Source organism: Talpa occidentalis, unplaced genomic scaffold, assembly GCF_014898055.3.
Source record: "Talpa occidentalis isolate TD23 unplaced genomic scaffold, MPIMG_talOcc4v2.1 talOcc4.13, whole genome shotgun sequence".
In the NCBI taxonomy this organism is placed as follows: Eukaryota; Metazoa; Chordata; class Mammalia; order Eulipotyphla; family Talpidae; genus Talpa; species Talpa occidentalis.
The window spans coordinates 55,124,815-55,146,827 of NW_023601322.1; the positions used below are offsets into that span (position 1 = coordinate 55,124,815).

At 37.3% G+C, this 22,013-nt stretch overlaps 1 protein-coding gene across 1 annotated transcript in view; it reads left to right on the forward strand.

Annotated features, from left to right (window-relative positions):
- MC2R (melanocortin 2 receptor) overlaps positions 1 to 20,333 on the forward strand; it is a 29,136-nt gene extending 8,803 nt beyond the window's left edge. Inside the window, exon 2 of the mRNA XM_037509736.2 lies at positions 18,663 to 20,333. Coding sequence (XP_037365633.1) covers positions 18,779 to 19,678 — 900 coding nt within the window. The 5' untranslated portion in view covers positions 18,663 to 18,778 and the 3' untranslated portion in view covers positions 19,679 to 20,333. The remainder of the gene's footprint in view (positions 1 to 18,662) is intronic.
- Positions 20,334 to 22,013: the final 1,680 nt, after the last annotated feature.

Below are 22,013 nucleotides of genomic sequence, written 5' to 3' on the forward strand. Positions count from 1 at the left end.
ATTTGTCCATCTCCTCTAGATTGTTAAACTTGTTTCCATATAACTGTTCATAGTAGTTATTAATAATTCTTTTGATTTCTGCTGTGTCCGTTGTGATTTCTTCTCTTTCATTTATTATCCTATTTATTTGTGCTTTCTCCCTTTTTGCCCTTGTGAGCCTGGCAAGGGGTTTATCTATTTTATTTATTTTTTCGAAGAACCAGCTCTTGGTTTCATTGATCTTTCGGATTGTTTTTTTAGTTTCGATTTCATTTATTTCTGCTTTGGTTTTTATTATTTCTTTTCTTCTACTGGTTTTGGGGCTTTTTTGTTGTTCTTTTTCTAGATCTTTGAGTTTCGAGATTAGGTTGTTTCTTTGAGTTCTTTCTTGTTTCTTGATGTGAGCATCTATTGCTATATATTTTCCTCTTATTACTGCTTTTGCTGCATCCCATACATTTAGGAAATTGGTGTCCTCCTTGTCATTCAATTCAAAGAATTTTTTAATTTCTTCTTTTATCTCCTCGTTAGTCCAGTGGACTTCCAGTAGTGTGGGTTTCAATCTCCACGAGGTAGGAGAATACCTTGCCTTCTCTTTATGGTTTATTTCTAGTTTGATGCCTTCATGGTCAGAAAAGATGGTTGGTATGATTTCAATCTTGGTGTATCTGTTGATGTTTGTCTTGTGCCCCAGTATATGATCGATCCTAGAGAATGATCCGTGTGCGCTTGAGAAAAATGTATACTCAGATTTTTTTGGGTTTAGTGTTCTATATATGTCTGTTAAGCCTAAGCACTCTAGATCCTTATTTAGAGCTTTAGTGTCTTTACTTATTTTTTGTCTTGTTGATCTATCCATTGTTGATAGTGGTGTTTGAAGTCTCCCACTACGTATGTGTTTTCTCTGATGTCTGTTTTCAGAGATGACAATAGTTGTCTGATATATTTTGGTGCTCCTTCGTTTGGTGAATATATGTTAATGAGTGTTATTTCTTCTTGAAGTATTATCCCCTTGATCATAATGTAATGACCACTGGGGTCTCTTTTTATCTTTTTAAGTTTGAAATCTGTTTTATCTGATATGAGTATAGCTGTTCCTGCCTTCTTTTTTGGTCCATTTGCTTGTAGAATTGTTTTCCATCCTTTAACTTTGAGTCTATTTTTATCTTTTGTAGCTAAATGTGTTTCCTGGAGACAGCAAAAGGTTGGGTTTTGTTTCTTAATCCAGCCTGCAACTCTGTGTCTTTTTATTGGAGAGTTTAGTCCATTTACATTTAGAGTTAGTATTGATATGTTAGCATCTGTATTTGCCATTGTGTTTGTCTTTCCTTTGATTTTATTTATTTATTCTTTTAATAACTTTCTTTGGCCTTCTTTTGTTGTTATTCGTCCCTCTGAGGTTCTGGCTTTAGGACTCCTTGTAGTATTTTTTGGAGTGGGGGTTTAGTCGCAATGAAATTCCGGAGTTTCTGTTTGTCTGGGAAGGTCCATATTCTTTCTTCAAAGAGGAAGGAGAGCTTTGCGGGATAGAGTATTCTTGGTTGGCATCTGTTTTCTTGGAGTCTGTTGACTATGTCCCTCCACTCTCTCCTTGCCCGTAGTGTTTCTTCAGAGAAGTCTGATGTCAGTCTGATTGGTTTCCCTTTGAATGTTATCTGTTTCTTCCCTCTTGTTAGTTTCATTATTTTTTCTTTGTCTTGGATTCTTGGGAGCTTTACTATTATGTGTCTTGCTGTATTTTTCCTTTCGTCATGGAAGTTTGGTGTTCTTCTTGCTTCTTGTATATCAATTTTCAGATCCTTCTTAGCGTTTGGGAAGTTCTCTTCAATTATATCCATGAATATTTTCTCTGTTCCTACATCTCTCTCCTCTCCTTCTGGGATTCCTATAACTCTTATATATCCTTTCCTCATGGAGTCAGATAGTTCCCGAAGTCTTTCTTCGGTCTTTTTCCTTCGTACTTCTCCTTCCTTTTCTGTTTTGCTTCTTTTTATTTCTGTGTCTTCAAGAGTACTTATTCGTTCTTCCATTTCATCTATTCTGCTTTTATTGCTTTTCCCAGAGTTCTTTAGTTCCTCCATTAATTCTTTGATCTCCTGCATTTCTTTTACTTCCCTCTTTAGGGACTCAATTTCATTCTTCTGGTCATTAATTATTTTCCCCTTATCATTGTTTTCCTTTATGACTTCTGTCAGTTTTTTAATCACAGCAATTTTAAATTCTCTATCTGGAAGGCTCAGAAGTTCTTCCAAGTTACTGTCGTTGCAATCTGGTAGATGGTTTTCTTTTTGTGGTGTGCTATTTTGCTGAGGAGTTGCTGGGTTGCATGTTGTTTTTCTACTTGAAATTCTTGGGATACAAGGAACGTACCTCAACATCATAAAGGCCATCTATGACAAGCCAACAGCCAGTATCATTCTCAATGGTGAAAAGCTGAAAGCAATTCCATTAAGATCTGGAACAAGACAAGGATGTCCACTCTCACCACTGCTTTTCAATATAATACTGGAAGTCCTAGCCAGAGCAATAAGACAAGAGAAAGACATCCAAGGAATCCAAATAGGAAAAGAAGAAGTCAAACTATCACTCTTTGCAGATGATATGATAATATACATAGAGAACCCAAAAACTCCACAGAAAAACTAATTCAACTCCTCAATCAGTTCAGTAAAGTGGCAGGATACAAAATCAACACGCAAAAGTCAGTAGCCTTCCTATATACAAACAATAAATCTGAAGAAGAAGAAATCAAAAAAACCATCCCTTTTCTTATTGAAACAAAAAAAATCAAATATTTGGGAATAAATCTAACAAAAGAGGTAAAGGACCGATACAAAGAAAACTATAAAACACTGTTAAAAGAAATAGAAGAAGACACAAAGAAATGGAAAGACATCCCCTGCTCATGGATTGGAAGAATAAACATTATTAAAATGGCCATCCTACCAAAAGCAATTTACAGATTCAATGCTATTCCAATCAAAATTTCAATGTCATTCTTCAAAGAAATAGAACAATTATTGATGAAATTCATATGGAATCACAAAAAACCCCGAATAGCCAAAGCTCTCCTGAAAAAAAAAAGAAGGGAATGGAGGCATCACACTCCCAGACTTCAAACTCTACTACAAAGCCACAATCATCAAAACTGCATGGTATTGGAACAAGAACAGACATACAGACCAATGGAATCGAATAGAAAATCCAGAAATAAACCCACAGATTTATGGTCAACTAATCTTTGACAAAGGAGCAAAGACTATGCATTGGAGCAAAGAAAGTTTGTTCAATAAATGGTGCTGGGAAAACTGGGTCGCTACATGCAAAAGAATGAAGCTTGACCACTACCTCACACCATATACAAAAATCAACTCAAAATGGATTAAAGAACTAGACATAAGACCTGAAACCATAAAATACATAGAAGGAAATATAGGCGAAACACTACGTGATTTGCATATCAAAGACATCTTTACAGACACATCACCCAAAGCAGTGATAGTGAAGGCAAAGATCAACAGCTGGGACTACATCAAATGAAAGAGCTTCTGCACAGCAAAAGAGACAATAACAAAAACAAAGAGAAACCCCACAAACTGGGAGAAAATTTTTGCACCCAACACTAATGATAAAGGACTGATCACAAAAATCTGCAAAGAGCTGATGAGACTCAACAACAACAAAGAAAATAATCCAGTCAAAAAATGGACAGAGGAACTAAAAAGAAACTTCTCTGAAGAGGAAATGCGAATGGCCAACAGGCATATGAAAAAATGTTCAACATCACTTGCAATCAGGGAAATGCAAATCAAAACTACCATGAGATACCATCTTACACCAGTGAGAATGGCACATATTAAAAAAACTAGCAACAACAAATGTTGGCGAGGTTGTGGAGAAAAAGGAACTCTTCTGCACTGTTTGTGGGAGTGCAAACTGGTCCAACCACTATGGAGAGCTGTGTGGAGATTTCTGGACCTACTAAACATAGAGCTTCCACAGGATCCAGCAATTCCACTCCTAGGTATTTACCCAAAGAACACAGAAACATCAATTCCAAAGAACACCTGCACCCCTATGTTTATAGCAGCACTGTTTACAATAGCTAAGCTTTGGAAACAGCCCAAATGCCCAAAAATAGATGACTGGATCAAGAAGATGTGGTACATATATACCATGGAATATTACTCAGCATTCAAAAAAGATAAACACATGCAATTTGCAGCAACATGGATGACGCTGGAAGGGATCATGCTCAGTGAAATAAGCCAAAAAGAAAAAGAAAAATACCGGATGGTCTCACTCATAGCAGGGATCTAGAAAACTTAAATAAGGGACCAGGAAAATGAATAACTATAAGAAAGTGAAAATCAAAATCAACAAAAACTATGAACCAGAGACACCTTTTTGGGGGTGGGGGGCGGGAGGGGAGGGATTGGGGTCAGAATGGGGGATTGCAATTGTATGGGGAATATAAAAATAAAATTTATTAATTAAAAAAAAAAAGCTAAAAAATTCTGAACAAAGTGTGGACTTTAGTTAGTAATTATGTGGTAATATTGGTTAATGAAAAGGGAAACTGGGTGTGGGCAGTATGGGAACACTGTACTATCTTTGCAACTTTGTCATAAATATAAGGCTATTCTAAAATAAAAGTTTATTTTAAAACAATAGTTCATAGCTCCACCCACCCAACTATAATAACCTTTAAAATTTGAAATGTTTCTCAAGGATTTCCTTGTGCCTCTGCATGAGTGCTTGAGCATACGTGAGCATGCAATGCGCACACACATAAACACACACCTTCATGTATCAGATGCACCTTTAGATACACCATCATACACCATGAACCATGATTTTAATGACTGTATATAGTGCTCTGCCTTAGGGACTGCCAGAATTTATTTAAACAATTCCCCACCATCAGTTATTTATGTTGCTTTCAGTTTTCATTAAGGGGTATGAAGTTAGATATCTGTATACATTTAACAAAAATTGGTACTGGGATTTTGAACAAATTTTATTTATTTAAATTTAAACAAATCAGCTATAATCATGATACTGAATAGCAACTTAGCTTCTTTCATCTTTTCTTCAATTTAGTTTTTTTAAGAACTGTCATTAGTCAGATTAGGTGCCAATGTTAATAGAAAACTATTTGCTTTAATCATACATTTCCCTTTCCCTCCTTTAAGTTTTACCCAAAGCAGAGAATAGTTACTTTACATTTATTTAAATTATCAGTCAGTATTTTTTTCCTGCATGAAAAGTCTTAGCTCCAGAGTCAAGGAGGGAAATGACTTCTGGAAGACTCTTAACCTTTCTCAACTCACTAGTTTACATTTGATTTGCACCAAGTGGAACCCAAAGATTTCAAAATAGTGGATTTTTTCATTCATTTGTATAGATAATGCTAGACTTACACTTTTTAATCACATAGTATATATTTCCTAACTTTTATTTATTAGATATACACCTTATTTTTATCCTAAATATCTCAAATTTCACATTTTAATATAGATCAAAATGTAACCATTGTCAGTTATTCCACAAATAGTTGTAAAAATAGCCTCATGTTTTAATATTTGAGTTAAATATTCAAGCACCAGTTGACTATGTTAGAAAAAAATATTTTCTCTGGACTGCCACTGTATCCTGAATTTTCTAAAATCTTGAGGACTTAGGGGGTTCTAAAAATGACCAAGGGCCCCAGCAGTCAATTTACTGTCCTTACTGCTTACTACACATGCTGCAGGGAACCACTCCACATTTCAGCTCTCCTGGTAGCCAAAGTGCCATGGTTCCTTGAGAGCTTGCCTGAGACTCTCAGACCAGGGCTGGTGGTCCTCAGCTCTTTAAGTTCCTTCAGCACTCATCATCCAGGGTACTGACCACACCTGGAACTGGAGGCCAAAACTGGGATTGACATTCACCCCCCTTACTCTTCCTAGAGGTAGACTGTATCTACTGTCCCTTTCTTTGTCCCTGAGAGTAAATATTCCCTGAGGTTGGACTTTTTTCCCCTTTTCAACCTCCAAAAATAAGGCTTTTGATTTCTACTTCACTCTGTTGAAAGAGGGTGCACACCTGCACCTCTCCTTCCAAGTAAATGCCTCTTTCTTTCTCTTCTACATGAAATGCCTTATTATTTTCCACTTTTACCACCCAGAATACCTTTGGTCTCCTGCAATAAAGTTGTTTTCCATGATTCTAGAAAATGTGAGACTTCACCCTTTTTAAGAAGACAGGAAATGTTGGCAAAGTTTGCCTATTTTTATGGCATTACTTTAAAAAAAAGAGGAAAGCAAAATTTTAATCTCTGGCAAAAGCACTCATTTTCCCACAAAATTTTAACTGAAATGCTATCCACCAGAATGTTTAAGCTCAGACATATGAAAAATAAAAAGTGAAGCTACCTATTTATTGCATATTTTGAATACCTTCATCTACCATATCTCTTGAGAAACACAAACTGCTGTTTATTCAATAGACAATGATCACATTCTAAAAACCAACAAATTGTTACTGGGTACCTTAATAAGCTACTAAAGTGGATATAAAAACATGATGTGGAGTCAACCAACCCTCTGAGGTTTTACCTGGCTGCTTAGGAGACATGAAAAACATCTGAAATTGACCTTTTACACACTGTTTGCCACATGCCAAATACAGAGCAAGAACAAAACACGCTGCAGTACTTGACCAGAGAAAGGTCACATGGGCTGAGATGGTGAGTGAGAAACTAGAGACTGTCTGATCTTGACTTTGAATTTAAAGAAGAGTAGAATTTAGATAGACAGTAGAGTTTAGAGCACTCAGAAAAAGGATGTTAGTAAACTTATAGAAGGCAAAATGTGCTAGGTTTCATGGAGACAGTAAGAAACCTGGTCGGACTGAAATGTAGACTCTACATAGATTCCATGGCAGGAAATGTTAGCTTGGAAACAGACTGTAGAGAGTTTTAATGCCAAGTGTTTTTTAAAATGGAATTTTATTCTGTAAGGAAACAGAATTCACTGAAGAATGATAACCTTTATTGAACTCACACTACATGCCCAGCATATAGTTTCACATATAAACCATAATATAAGAACTCTCCATTTATGTGAAAACTAAAGATGATAAAAGTTAAAGACATTTATTTCTTTGATGCATTTTCTTAATTGCAATGATTATTTCTCTTAGATCAAAACAAAATTAGCATTCACAAAAAGTTTCTGTATTTTTAGGATATCCTAAATAGGATATTGTACTTGTTATATTATCTTTAATAATACAATAAAATCACCTGTTCATAGAATCAACCTTATTATAGTCTCTCTATTTCTTGCTCTCTCTCTCTCTCTCTCTCGCACAAATACACATACACTCAACACCACTATTTCTTGGATTTCCCTTCTAAGAATGTTAGATAATTTCCAAGAGTATTTGAAAAAAATTTAGAGAGAAAGATTAGCAAGCAGAAATAAAAAATATTTTATCACTAAAAATATGAACCCATTCAGAGACCAAATACTTCACCATGACCAGGTGTTTGGGGATCTGATTTCACCTCTTTTAAGAAAGTAAGTGAGCATCCTCTACTACATTCTTATGAATATATCCAGCTCTCTTCCCAGAAAAGCATACTATTTCTCTATAATATGCTGAAGAAACAGACCTAAACATTCTACAAACTCTTCTTTTTCACTTCGGTGATTGAATCTTTTATCTTCACTTGCATCATGTAACTTGAGAATGAACAATAGTCATTTAGTTGTGTGTATGAAACTCAAAGTGTCCTATTTTGTTGATAATTTCAATTGAGTTTCTCTTGGCCAGAGGAGTAATATTCATGTTGAATCAAAATCAGTACAAATGTTAAGAATGGCATGAATAACAGTTGAGTTTGGTTGATATAGCTATTGCCTTGAGCAAAGAAATAAAAGCTACCATAATTAATACAAACTTTTTTAAAAAATAAATTTGGTGTGGAAGAGAAACAAAAAGAAATCCCTTAGTGAAAAAATTCTCAGCAGCGTACCTGATGAGCTTAGATATCTCAAAGCTCTTCTACTTTAGTTTGTCGATTCCGCTGCTCTATGTAAATATTAATCAGGCTATAAAGTAAAAAATATCAGTTTCAAATTGGAAGTTCTCTGTACTTCAGCTGAAGCACAATGGTAGAGAATTAATTCACTGACTTTTAATATCAATACTAGTATTCTTCAGTTTAAAGTCTTTGCTAACCTGCCAACAACAGAGGATAACAATACATATGCCTGACTTTGGGCCCTCTGCCTATCTCAGAAAAATATTAATTCCAGGCTGTCATACAAAATTAAAACAGTAAGAAATCAAGTACAAGATTCCACCAATTCCTCTACAGAAATCAGTAACATTCATGTCTAAAAAGCATCAACTCATAGCACATCAACTCATTGCCCGCTGCTGCCCTCAGCAGTTTTTTTTCAGTAGATACGCCCGTTTTGCTCCGCACTCTGTCTCTGATAAATCCTCTCACTCCCTGCGCCTCTGGCCTACACCCCAGCTCTTGCATGCATAAATAAATAAATATTTTAAAAAGAGCATCAGTTTGGGCCTCCCCAGTGGCTCAGCAGTTGAGCGCTGGGTTGCGAATCTACCCGCTACCTCTGCAGCGACGGTTCGATCCCTGGCTGCCAGCGAGGGTCCCACATGGCGCGCAGACCTCTCCTGCTGCCCGCTGCTCCCCTCAGCAGTGTACTTCATCATTCTGCCTGTTCTGCTCTCCGATCTGGCTCTGGTGAATTCTTTCACCCTCCTGCGCTTCTGAATATACCCAGTGCTTGTATAAATAAATAAATAAATCTTTAAAAAAAAAAAAAAAAAGAGCATCAATCCAATGCCAGTGGTAGACTTAGACATCCAATGGGAGATACTGGGGACAAAGGAAAATAACTTATTGCATGCATGCAAGATTAATTTCAATTATTAAATTCTTCACAAGCACAGAATTGTTTCAGTTTATTCATTTGGCCAAACACTTTTATAAGAAGTCCTTCAAAGCATTCCTCCCTATTCTAGACAAACATCTGGGAGTGAAGATTGAACTGGCTAGGGCTCAGAACCTCTAGCAGTAGAATGACAAAGTAGAAGATAGAGAAAGATGGGCTGTTGGCACACACCCTGAGATTGCCACCCAAATTCCTTCCAGGAGTGGCCAATGATGAGTCTACTACTGGGTTACTTTTAATTTATGTAAAAATCCGACCTGTCCCTGAATATTGGTTTTTAAGATTTCACTATTGTTTCTTATTTTCCATTTTACATCTCTTCTTTTTCACTATATTATCATTAGCTGATACTAAGTTTTTTCCCCTCATTTCATCTTTCTTCAAATTAAAGACCAAGACATAAAAGCACAACTCAGTTATAAGGGTAATCTGTGCCCAAACAGGAAATATTTGGTGCCTCTCTAAGCCAAATATTGAGGCAGGATGGGGCTGGTGCCTTTGTGAGCACTGAAACCAAAGTAGAAAGCTAAAACTGGAAAGACTAAAATGCCATGAGACTACAGGAATGGCAGAGAGCATGCCCCAATTGGGAAATCAAAGCAACCAAAGGAAAATAATAAAATGCATGACAGAATTATTAATACAGAAAAGATTAAATAACTTAGAACATATCCATCCAATGCAATATCATGCAGTAGTGAAAAAGAGAAGAGGGGGAGAAGGAAAAAAGGGGGACATAGGAGAGAGGAGAGAAGAAAGGTAGAAAGGGAGGGAGGGAGGTATAGAGCGAGTGACAGAGAGGAAGAGATGATCCACCTTTTTGCAGTCTCCAAGGTAAAGCAAGGTTAAAAAAACACTGTATGTTGTACTATCTTTGATTGAATACAAATGACATGGGATTTGGTGTTCATGGAAAGATGCCACTCAGACCTGCTGCTAGTCCTCTAGCAGCAGAACTAATCAACAGTGCAGCTCTCCACTGTTGGGATTCCCCCATGCTGAGGTCATGTTTCTCTTAGGCTGCTCCCAGCCCCTGGGGGTACTACACCTCACAAAATGTTAAGATTAGGTCATTTGCACCAAACCATAGGACCACGATTCCTCTAATGGGCAACTTTGGCTCAAGGACTCACACTGGCCAGGTAAAACTTCGGAGATTTAAAGATCACTCTATAAGCCAAGACAAATTATAGTCTGACTAGAGTAGTCAAGTTCATGTTAACTCCCCTAGGGGCATGCACAATAACTTGTCAATCAAGAACTTCAGAATCTTACATTTAGACTACAATAACTAATAATAATAATAATAATAATAATAATTTCATGTTCATAGTAAAGCCAGAGAATCAAATACCTGATTTATGAAGGTGAGAGTCAGCAGGAAGCAAAAAAAACAAAAAACCGAAAAAACAAATGCAAAGCACCTGGCAATTTAAGTATAATTTTATTCTTTATTGTTGGATAATAATTATTGGTGTAATTTTCTAAAATGTTGGGCTGTTGGGCCTCCATGTTGCCGCAGGCAGGTGAGTGCCACACTGTGAAGCTGTCTGCAGCCCGTGCAGCGCCAATTCGATCCTGGCCAGGCCGGCGAGTGTCCTTCATGGCGCAGCAGACCTCTCATGTTGCGTCCACTGCTCCCCTCAGCAGCGTATTTCATCAGTCTGCCTGTTCTGTTCCCCTCTCTGTCTCTGGTGAATCCTCTCACCCTCCCACGCATCTGGCCTGTACCCCAGTTGTTATATAAATAAATAAATCTTTTAAAGTAATAAATAAATAGCTAGCTAGATAGATAAATAAATAAATAAATAAATAAAATGTTCAGTTGTCATTTTAGCAATTGTTTCACCAAACTGAAAGTATTCTGGTTTGTATGGTGATAAGTAACCACCCTCCCTGGTAGAATGGTATAGAAAGCCATTACTGAGCACACACTGGGTATAGATCCCTGTGGTCTAAATGGAATTTTTAAATACAAGCAGAAAAAGCAAAGAGTGTTTGCACTGAAAACTGTCTCAAGGAATGTAATTCTTTCACTATTAATTTGGAAAAGAACCTCACATCTGGTACTTTTTCCCAAAGAACCTGGAAAATGACCTAATCTTAACATTTGTGAGTAGTAAAGAATAAAAAGTGATTCATTTTCATTTTCTATTAAATATTCCATGATTGCTTTATATTTACCAAATATATTGCTTTTTATAGCCAAAAAATTTAAGCACCTATGTTTTCCTGCTATGATGATTAATTTAACTTTGACTTATGGAGGGAAATTTTTTTTATTATTATTTTTTACAGATTTATTTATTTATTTATTTTTTCTTTCTTTTTTTTTTTTTATTGTTATATTCCCCATGCAATTGCAGCCCCCCATTCTGACCCCAATCCCTCCCCTCCCGCCCCCGCCCCCCTAAAAGTGTCTCTGGTTCATAGTTTTTTGTTGATTTTGATTTTCGCTTTCTTATAGTTATTAATTTTCCTGGTCTCTTATTTAAGTTTTCTAGATTCCTGCTATGAGTGAGACCATCCGGTATTTTTCTTTTTCTTTTTGGCTTATTTCGCTGAGCATGATCCCTTCCAGTGCCATCCATGTTGCTGCAAATTGCATGTGTTTATCTTTTTTGAATGCTGAGTAATATTCCATGGTATATATGTACCACATCTTCTTGATCCAGTCATCTATTTTTGGGCATTTGGGTTGTTTCCAAAGCTTAGCTATTGTAAACAGTGCTGCTATAAACATAGGGGTGCAGGTGTTCTTTGGAATTGATGTTTCTGTGTCCTTTGGGTAAATACCTAGGAGTGGAATTGCTGGATCATATGGAAGCTCTATGTTTAGTAGGTCCAGAAATCTCCACACAGCTCTCCACAGTGGTTGGACCAGTTTGGACTCCCACCAACAGTGCAGGAGACTTCCTTTTTCTCCACACCCTCGCCAACATTTGTTGTTGCTAGTTTTTTTAATATGTGCCATTCTCACTGGTGTAAGATGGTATCTCATGGTAGTTTTGATTTGCATTTCCCTGATGACAAGTGATGTTGAACATTTTTTCATATGCCTGTTGGCCATTTGCATTTCCTCTTCAGAGAAGTTTCTTTTTAGCTCTTCTGCCCATTTTTTGACTGGATTATTTTCTTTGTTGTTGTTGAGTCTCATCAGCTCTTTGCAGATTTTTGTGATCAGTCCTTTATCATTAGTGTTGGGCGCAAAAATGTTCTCCCAGTTGGTGGGGTTTCTCTTTGTTTTTGTTATTGTCTCTTTTGCTGTGCAGAAGCTCTTTAATTTGATGTAGTCCCAGCTGTTGATCTTTGCCTTCACTATCACTGCTTTGGGTGATGTGTCTGTAAAGATGTCTTTGATGTGCAAATCACGTAGTGTTTCGCCTATATTTCCTTCTATATATTTTATGGTTTCAGGTCTTATGTCTAGTTCTTTAATCCATTTTGAGTTGATTTTTGTGTATGGTGTGAGGTAGTGGTCAAGCTTCATTCTTTTGCATGTAGCGACCCAGTTTTCCCAGCACCATTTATTGAACAAACTTTCTTTGCTCCAATGCATAGTCTTTGCTCCTTTGTCAAAGATTAGTTGACCATAAATCTGTGGGTTTATTTCTGGATTTTCTATTCGATTCCATTGGTCTGTATGTCTGTTCTTGTTCCAATACCATGCAGTTTTGATGATTGTGGCTTTGTAGTAGAGTTTGAAGTCTGGGAGTGTGATGCCTCCATTCCCTTCTTTTTTTTTCAGGAGAGCTTTGGGTATTCAGGGTTTTTTGTGATTCCATATGAATTTCATCAATAATTGCTCTATTTCTTTGAAGAATGACATTGAAATTTTGATTGGAATAGCATTGAATCTGTATATTGCTTTTGGAAGGATGGCCATTTTAACAATGTTTATTCTTCCAATCCATGAGCAGGGGATGTCTCTCCATTTCTTTGTGTCTTCTTCTATTTCTTTTAACAGTGTTTTATAGTTTTCTTTGTATAGGTCCTTTACCTCTTTTGTTAGATTTATTCCCAAATATTTGATTTTTTTTGTTTCAATAACAAAAGGGATGGTTTTTTTGATTTCTTCTTCTTCAGATTTATTGTTTGTGTATAGGAAGGCTACTGACTTTTGCGTGTTGATTTTGTATCCTGCCACTTTACTGAACTGATTGATGAGTTGAATTAGCTTTTCTGTGGAGTTTTTGGGGTTCTCTATGTATAATATCATATCGTCTGCAAATAGTGATAGTTTGACTTCTTCTTTTCCTATTTGGATTCCTTGGATGTCTTTCTCTTGTCTTATTGCCCTGGCTAGGACTTCCAGTATTATACTGAAAAGCAGTGGTGAGAGTGGACATCCTTGTCTTGTTCCAGATCTTAATGGAATTGCTTTCAGCTTTTCACCATTGAGAATGATACTGGCTGTTGGCTTGTCATAGATGGCCTTTATGATGTTAAGGTATGTTCCTTGTATCCCAAGAATTTCAAGGGCTTTTATCATGAATGGGTGTTGCACTTTGTCGAAAGCTTTCTCAGCATCTATTGATATTATCATATGGTTTTTATATTTCTTTTTGTTGATGTGTTGGATAACGTTGATTGATTTTCAGATGTTAAACCATCCTTGTGTCCCTGGAATGAATCCTACTTGGTCGTGGTGAATTATCTTATGGATACATTGTTGGATTCTGATGGCTAAAATTTTATTGAGGATTTTTGCATCAGTGTTCATTAGGGAGATTGGCCTGTAGTTTTCCTTTTTTGTGTTGTCCTTGTTCGGTTTTGGTATTAGTGTAATGTTGGCTTCATAGAACGTGTTTGGTATTGTCCCTTCCTTCTCAATTTTTTGGAAGAGTTTGTGAAGGATAGGCACTAATTCGTCTCTGAATGTTTGGTAGAATTCATTTGTAAATCCATCAGGTCCTGGGCTTTTGTTTTTGGGGAGGTTTTTGATTACCATTTCAATTTCGCTAATTGTAATTGGTCTGTTTAGGTGTTCTATTTCTTCTTTACCTAGCTTTGGGTGATTGTAGAGTTGTAGGAATTTGTCCATCTCCTCTAGATTGTTGAACTTGTTTCCATATAACTGTTCATAGTAGTTACTGATTATTCTTTTGATTTCTGCTGTGTCCGTTGTGATTTCTCCTCTTTCATTGATGATCCTGTTTATTTGTGCTTTCTCCCTTTTTTCCTTTGTGAGCCTGGCTAGGGGTTTGTCTATTTTATTGATTTTTTCAAAGAACCAGCTCTTGGTTTCATTGATCTTTTGGATTGTTTTTTTAGTTTCAATTTCATTTATTTCTGCTTTTGTTTTTATTATTTCTTTTCTTCTACTGGTTTAGGCGTTTTTTTGTTGTTCTTTTTCTAGATCTTTGAGCTTCGAGATTAGGTTGTTTCTTTGAGTTCTTTCTTGTTTCTTGATGTGAGCTTCTATTGCTATATATTTTCCTCTTATTACTGCTTTTGCTGCATCCCATACATTTAGGATATTGGTGTCCTCCTTGTTGTTCAATTCAAAAAATTTTTTAATTTCTTCTTTGATCTCCTCATTAGTCCAGTGGTCTTCCAGTAGTGTGGCTTTTAATCTCCATGAGGTAGGAAAGTTCCTTGCCTTCTTTTTATGGTTTATTTCTAGTTTGATGCCTTCATGGTCAGAAAAGATGGTTGATATGATTTCAATCTTGGTGTATCTGTTGATGTTTGTCTTGTGCCCCAGTATGTGATCGATCCTGGAGAATGATCCGTGTGCGCTTGAGAAAAATGTGTACTCCGTTTTTTTGGGGTTTAGTGTTCTATAGATGTCTGTTAAGCCCAATTGCTCTAGGTCCTTATTTAGAGCTTTGGTTTCTTTACTTATTTTTTGTCTTGTTGATCTATCCATTGTTGATAGTGGTGTGTTGAATTCTCCCACTACGTATGTGTTTTCTCTAATGACTGTTTTCAGAGAGGACAACAGTTGTCTGATATATTTTGGTGCTCCTTCGTTTGGTTATGAGTTATGTTAATGAGTGTTATTTCTTCTTGAAGTATTGTCCCCTTGATCATAATGTAGTGACCATTGGGGTCTCTTTTTATCTTTTTGAGTTTGAAATCTGTTTTATCTGATATAACAATAGCTGTTCCTGCTTTCTTTTTTGGTCCATTTGCTTGTAGGATTGTTTTCCATCCTTTAACTTTGAGCCTATTTTTATCTTTTGTAGCTAAATGTGTTTCCTGGAGACAGCAAAAGGTTGGGTTTTGTTTCTTAATCCAGGCTGCAACTCTGTGTCTTTTTATTGAAGAGTTTAGTCCATTTACATTTAGAGTTAATATTGATATGTTAACATCTGTATTTGCCATTGTGTTTGTCTTTCCTTTGATTTTATTTATTTATTCTTTTAATAACTTTTTTTTTTTTTGGCCTTCTTTCGTTGTTATTCGTCCCTCTGAGGTTCTGGCTTTAGGACTCCTTGTAGTATTTTTTGGAGTGGGGGTTTAGTTGCAATGAAATTCCGGAGTTTCTGTTTGTCTGGGAAGGTCCATATTCTTTCTTCAAAGAGGAAGGAGAGCTTGGCGGGATAGAGTATTCTTAGTTGGCATCTGTTTTCTTGGAGTCTGTTGACTATGTCCCTCCACTCTCTCCTTGCCCATAGTGTTTCTTCGGAGAAGTCTGATGTCAGCCTGATTGGCTTTCCTTTGAATGTTATCTGTTTCTTCCCTCTTGCCAGCTTCATTATTTTTTCCTTGTCCTGGATTCTTGGGAGCTTTACTATTATGTGTCTTGCTGTATTTTTCCTTTCGTCATGGAAGTTTGGTGTTCTTCTTGCTTCTTGTATATCAATTTTCAGCTCCTTCTTCACATTTGGGAAGTTCTCTTCAATTATCTCTCTGAATATTTTCTCTGTTCCTACTTCTCTCTCCTCTCCTTCTGGTATTCCTATAACTCTTATATTTCCTTTCCTCATGGAGTCAGATAGTTCCCGAAGTCTTTCTTCATTCTTTCTCCTTCGTACTTCTCTTTCCTTTTCTGTTTTGGTTCTTTTTATTTCTGTGTCTTCAAGAGTACTTATTCGTTCTTCCATTTCATCAATTCTGCTTTCATTGCTTTTCCCAGAATTCTTTAGTTCTTCCATTAATTCTTTGATCTCCTGCATTTCTTTTACTTCCCTCTTTAGGGACTCAATTTCATTCTTCTGATCGTTGATTATTTTTCCCTTATCATTGTTTTCCTTTACGACTTCCATCAGTTTTTTAATCACGGCAATTTTAAATTCTCTTTCTGGAAGGCTCAGAAGTTCTTCCAAGTTACTGTCGTTGCAATCTGGGGCCTGGTTTTCTTTTTGTGGTGTGCTTTTTCTCTGCAGAGTTGCTAGGTTGCGTGTGGTTCTTCTCCTCCCTACTGTCTGTTTTCTAATTTGCCATATGCGTTGGGACACTGTGTTGTTGGGACTGGCCGGCATCTTGGGTGGGCTTCTCTGCTCCCCTCTGGTTCCTCCAGGAGTCATCTGTCAGTTTCAAGCAGTCTTTACTGGAGAAAGGTCCCTATTCTAAAATGCCGATGTGGGGACACACTCCCCTGTGCGCCTGGTCTGCCCCGGCGGCGGTGGGTTCCTGCTCCCCCTCTGGGCTTGGACTGCAGGCCAGAGGGGGTCTGGCGTGGGCGAACTTCCCCCGCTCACCTCTGGCTCCTGAGGAAGCCTTCTGCAGGTAGTCTTTACTGAAGAAATGTCCCTGATCTATAATGGTGATGTGGGACACACTCCCTGCACGTCCGGTCTCAGGCACACTCTTCTGCGCGCCTGGTCTGCCCCGGCTGTGGGTGCTCGCTCTCCCTGTGGGCTCAGACTACTTGTTCGGAAGGGGCCCGGTGTGGGCTAACTCCCCAGCTGGCCACTAGCTCCTTCAGCAGCCTGTGTTGGCTTCAAGTTATGGAGGGAAATTAAACCAGATTAGTTTCTCACTGGTATTTGAACATTGGTAGTAAACTATGGTTCTGCCAAATTAAAAGCAAATTTATAAATACAGTGTTCCCAAATCAAATATAATTTCTTAAATTATCTTAAAAACTAAAATATGACTGTAAGTCATAAATGTTGGTTGTATTAATGTAATATTCTGTTGTACCATAAAGACCATAGTGGAAAAAATAGTTAGTAGAGGCCGCGACTCTGGTCCATTTTGTTTAACCAGAGGTAGTTTTCCTTGGAATATTGAAAGAAGCCATATGGATTTGAAGGATGGACATAAACTGCCTAGCAAACTATAAACCAGAAAGGAAGAGAGAGTATTAGAGGAGTGTCCCTTGAAGTAAAGAAATCAAAACACAGAAATGCAGATGGGAGAGAAGCAGTGGAAGGCTTTGAATTCACGAGACACAGTGTGGATTATTATCCAGAGTCTTGAAGTCATAGAACATTATCACCTGAAATACTTTAGTCAGTAAAGTCAGTTCATTGTTGTGAAGTGTTAATGAAGGTGTCTTATTACTTCTAATCATCACTTAATGTTCCTACAAACAATACGTAGGTGGAAACAACAGTGCCATACCTAGGTGACACTGAGGAATCTGAGTCAATAAGAAAATAAGTATTTTTTCTATTTGGGGTGCGGTGGGGGAAACAATCGGGTTTCTTGTATATATTGTTACCCCTTGCTACCTTGAAAGAGAGGGGTAGTGTGGCAGTTCAGAGATGACTCCAGTACAACCTGTCCATGGTGGGGTGTTGAGCTGTTACCTTACCTTCCCGGGGCAATTCCTTCCTCAATTGCCAAATGGGGATCATACAGCACATATTTCACTGGGGAGGATTAATGAGTAAGAATTAACAGAGCAAGAGGTAGATATGGAGTGCTTAGAGTGGTACCCAGTGAGTTCTCATCAGTGTTAGTTTGAGCATCTCTACCCCTTCAACCTTTTACAGTCCACAAGATTGGCAGAAATTGTAAATTCGCAGCAAGCAACTGATTGATGGTCTGCTGAAGATGGGCCCAAAGTATGCACTACATTTCTATTCAACTCAGAACTCTGCCCTGGTTTTGTAGGATTGGCATCAGTGCATCAGTAATGCTCATGGACTGAAAGTGGGCTTCCAAATGTCCTATTCCTAAAGAAGTTGACATTTCTTTCTTTTTCCTTTTCAATTTAGCCACTAAATACATTCAAGATGGAAAATAAATCTGATCACAATAAGGCACTTGATTTCCAGAATTACCACTTCTTGAGTTCTATCTTTGAAACACAATTAATGACAAGTATTGCATAGTCAAGTTTGGGTATTAGACATCAATACCATTGTGCTGTAATTTAGGGTCCAGCAATTACCCAGAAAGACAAGACAAGTAAAGGAAAGGAAAGGACCTAAACATCTCTGAACACAGCCACAGCTTCCAAGCTGAAAGAAGGATGTTTATGTGCTTTCCTGTTTCTACACATCCCTCTCTAATTTTTTTTTTACTTCTTTTTATATTCTAATCTATCTTACATACAATTATATTTCCTGTATCAGGAAAGGGAAGAAGACAAAGGATAAAATTTACTTTCATCTCTGGACACAAAAATCCATAAAGACATTTTTCACGGAGCGAGTAAGATGAGGGTCCATAAATGTGACTTACTACACACTAATATTTTTCAGAGATAGTAGAACTTTCTTAAAGCTAATATGGCTACTTTTATTTTGGAATTTATTGTGGAATCTATTGTAGAATCTGTTGATATCACTATCTATTATTTTTTAGGTGGGCACGAGGTTTTTACTTCAGATTTCCAGCAAGTATCAAAAAGAAGAAAACATTCTGAAGAATCAAGTTTTCTGTCATCTAAGTCACATCTGTCTTAACAAGAAAAAGGAAAAATGAAGCACAAGATCAATCTATCTGAAAACATCAGTGATACAGCAAGAAATAATTCGGACTGTCCTTATATGCCTATGCCAAAAGAGATATTTTTCATAATCTCCATCTTCGGGGTTTTGGAGAATATGCTTGTCCTCCTGGCTGTTATCAGGAATAAGAATCTTCAAGTACCCATGTACTTTTTCATTTGTAGCTTGGCCGTTTCAGATATGCTGGGCAGCCTGTCTAGGTTCTTAGAAAATATCCTGATGATGCTCAAAGACTTGGGTCATTTCAAGTCTTATGGCAATTTTGAAACCACAGCAGATGACATCATGGACTCCTTGTTCATCCTCTCCCTACTTGGTTCCATCTTCAGCCTATCTGTGATTGCCACTGATCGTTATATCACAATCTTCCATGCTCTGCAGTACCACAGCATTGTGACCACGAGACGTGCCATTGTCACTCTGACAGTCATCTGGACATGCTGCACAGGCAGCAGCATCACCATAGTCATTTTCTCCCATAAGGTCCCCACAGTGATCACCTTCACATCATTGTTCCCACTCATGTTAGTCTTCATCCTGTGCCTGTATGTGCACATGTTCCTGCTGGCCCGATCCCATGCCCAGAAGTTCTCAATCTCCACCCTTCCCAGAACCAACATGAAAGGGGCCATCACTCTGACTATACTGCTTGGGGTCTTCATCTTCTGTTGGGCCCCCTTTGTCCTTCATGTCCTCCTAATGACATTCTGCCCACATAACCCTTACTGTGCCTGCTACATGTCCCTCTTTGAGGTGAATGGCATGTTGATCATGTGCAATGCAGTCATTGACCCTTTTATCTATGCCTTCCGTAGTCCAGAGCTCAGGGATGCATTCAAAAAGATGATCTTCTGCAACAGGTGCCAGTAGAATTATTGCTCTCTGATTTTAGTATCCATGGGTATAACATTGTCAAGTGACAGGATACCCTGGCTTTCCAATAAATACTGCTTCCAACTGTCCTTTCCTTCCCTAAAGTATATGAGGATTATCCTACTAGCATTTGTAATAGCTAAGTTCTGTGTGAACAGTCTTCCTGTACATATAATTTTTGTAAGTGAAAGAAAATAACATACATACCTTCCTGGCCTATGATGGGGTTATGTCCCACTTATTGAAAGTGTCATAAGTCGAAAATGCTGACCAGGATCTGTGACTCACTGCCACTGCCCAGCATCTCAAGAGGGTAGTATCATATTACCGTTTTCACTAAATATGAATTGCTTTCACATCACTGTAAATCAAAAAACCATAAGTCAAATAATTGTAAGTCCATTTATACTAAAAGAAATAGAGAATAAAAGTACATATAGCAATACTGATCTGAGACCTTTGGGCTGATGAAAAACTTCTTTGTACTTTTGCCCATTTATCCCTCAAAAATAAAAATATTTCTTTTGAGATTTGTTGGGACAGATTTCCCAACTGTGTATTATATAAACAGGTAAACAATCTTATATTGTGACCTAAACTTATATTGTGTTCCTTGTTTAGCCATTATAGAGTTGGTAATTCTCTGGCTTATTTCTCTCTATCTTTATAAATTTGATTTCATATTATAATGAAGTACCATTGTTTTACATCCTCGTTAATGTTTTGACAGTTCTCCTGTCAAGTGTAGTCACCACAGTTCTCCCACCACCAAAGCACCCATAGTCCTTCACTCAAGTCCACTGTGCTCTTCACACCCCTGTTCCCACCTCTCCTCCTGTTTGACCCCTCCCCTCCTGGATGCCTCAGGTTCATGGTTAGCTTTCAAGGCTTATTTTGTAATGTTCGTGAATGTTTGTTTGGTCTCTCTATATTACACATAGATTGACACTATCTGGTTTATCTTTTTCCTTCTGGATTATGCTAGTATAATCCCTTCCAGTTCCATGCACGTTTCTGCAAATGAGTTTAACTTTTTTAATTACGAGTAGTATTCCATTGTGTATTTTTACCACATTTTCTTGATCCACTCATCTCTTTTTTTGGCATTTAGGTAATTTCTATAGTTTTCCTATTGTAAATAGTGCTGTGAAAAACAGAGTGCAGGTTTCCTTTTGAATTTGTGATTTTTTGTTCTTTGAATACATACTTCAGAATGGAATTTCTGGTTCATATGGAAGATCAATTTTTAGCGTTTGGAGGAAACTCCATGGGAAATGGACATAGGACTGCTTTCTATAGGGACTGGACCAGTCTACATTCCCAATAACAGTGCGAGAGGGTTCCCTTTTCTCCACACCCTTATGAGCACTTTTTGTTTCTGGTCTTTTTTATGGTCATTCTCTCTGGTATGAGGTAGTATCTCTTTTTGGTTTTGATTTCACTTCCCTGATTATAATTGATGATGCACGTTTTTTCATATGCCTATTGGCATATTCTTTTTGAAGTATCTATTTAGCTCTTTTGCCCAATTTTTTTGGAGGGAAGGGAATATTTGATTTGTTTTGTTGAGTTGTGTGAGTTCTTTGTATATAAGTGCTATCAACTCCTTGTCAGATGTAGTGTGCAAATATTTTGTCACATTCCATGTGATGTTTTTTCATTTTAGTTATTATCTCTTTCCCTGTGCAGGTTTTTAGTTTGATGTAGTCCAGTTGTGCATATATTCTCCTTTGTTTTCTCATTGTTGGGTCAAATCTGTGAAGCTATTGCTGAGGTGCATATTTTGGAGCAGTTTGTCTATAGTTTCTCTTTGTATTTTATGGTTTCAGACCTCACATCTGAACTATAGATCAGAGACATTCTGTAGGGATGGAGTAGGTATATATCCTGTTGATTTTGATTTTTACTTCATTATAGTAACTTTTTTTCCTGATCCTTTATTTGCTTCCTCTACCTTCCTCCAATAAGTGAAACCACATGATATTTTTCTTCTTCCTTCTGGCTTATTTCACTGGGCATAAGCCCTTCCAGCTCCATCCATGTTGCTGCATGTGGCATAAATTTATCCTTTTTAATTAATGAGTAATAATCCATTGTGTATATATGTACCACATCTTCTTGATCCAGTCATCTATTTTTGGGCATTTGGGTTGTTTCCAAAGCTTACCTATTGTAAATAGTGCTGCAATAAACATAGGAGTGCAGGTGTCCTTTTGAATTAATGTTTTTGTGTCCTTTGGGTAGATACCTAGGAGTGGAATTACTGGATCATGCGGAAGCTCCATTTTTAGTAGTTTGAGGAACCTTCACACAGCTTTCCATAGTCACATCA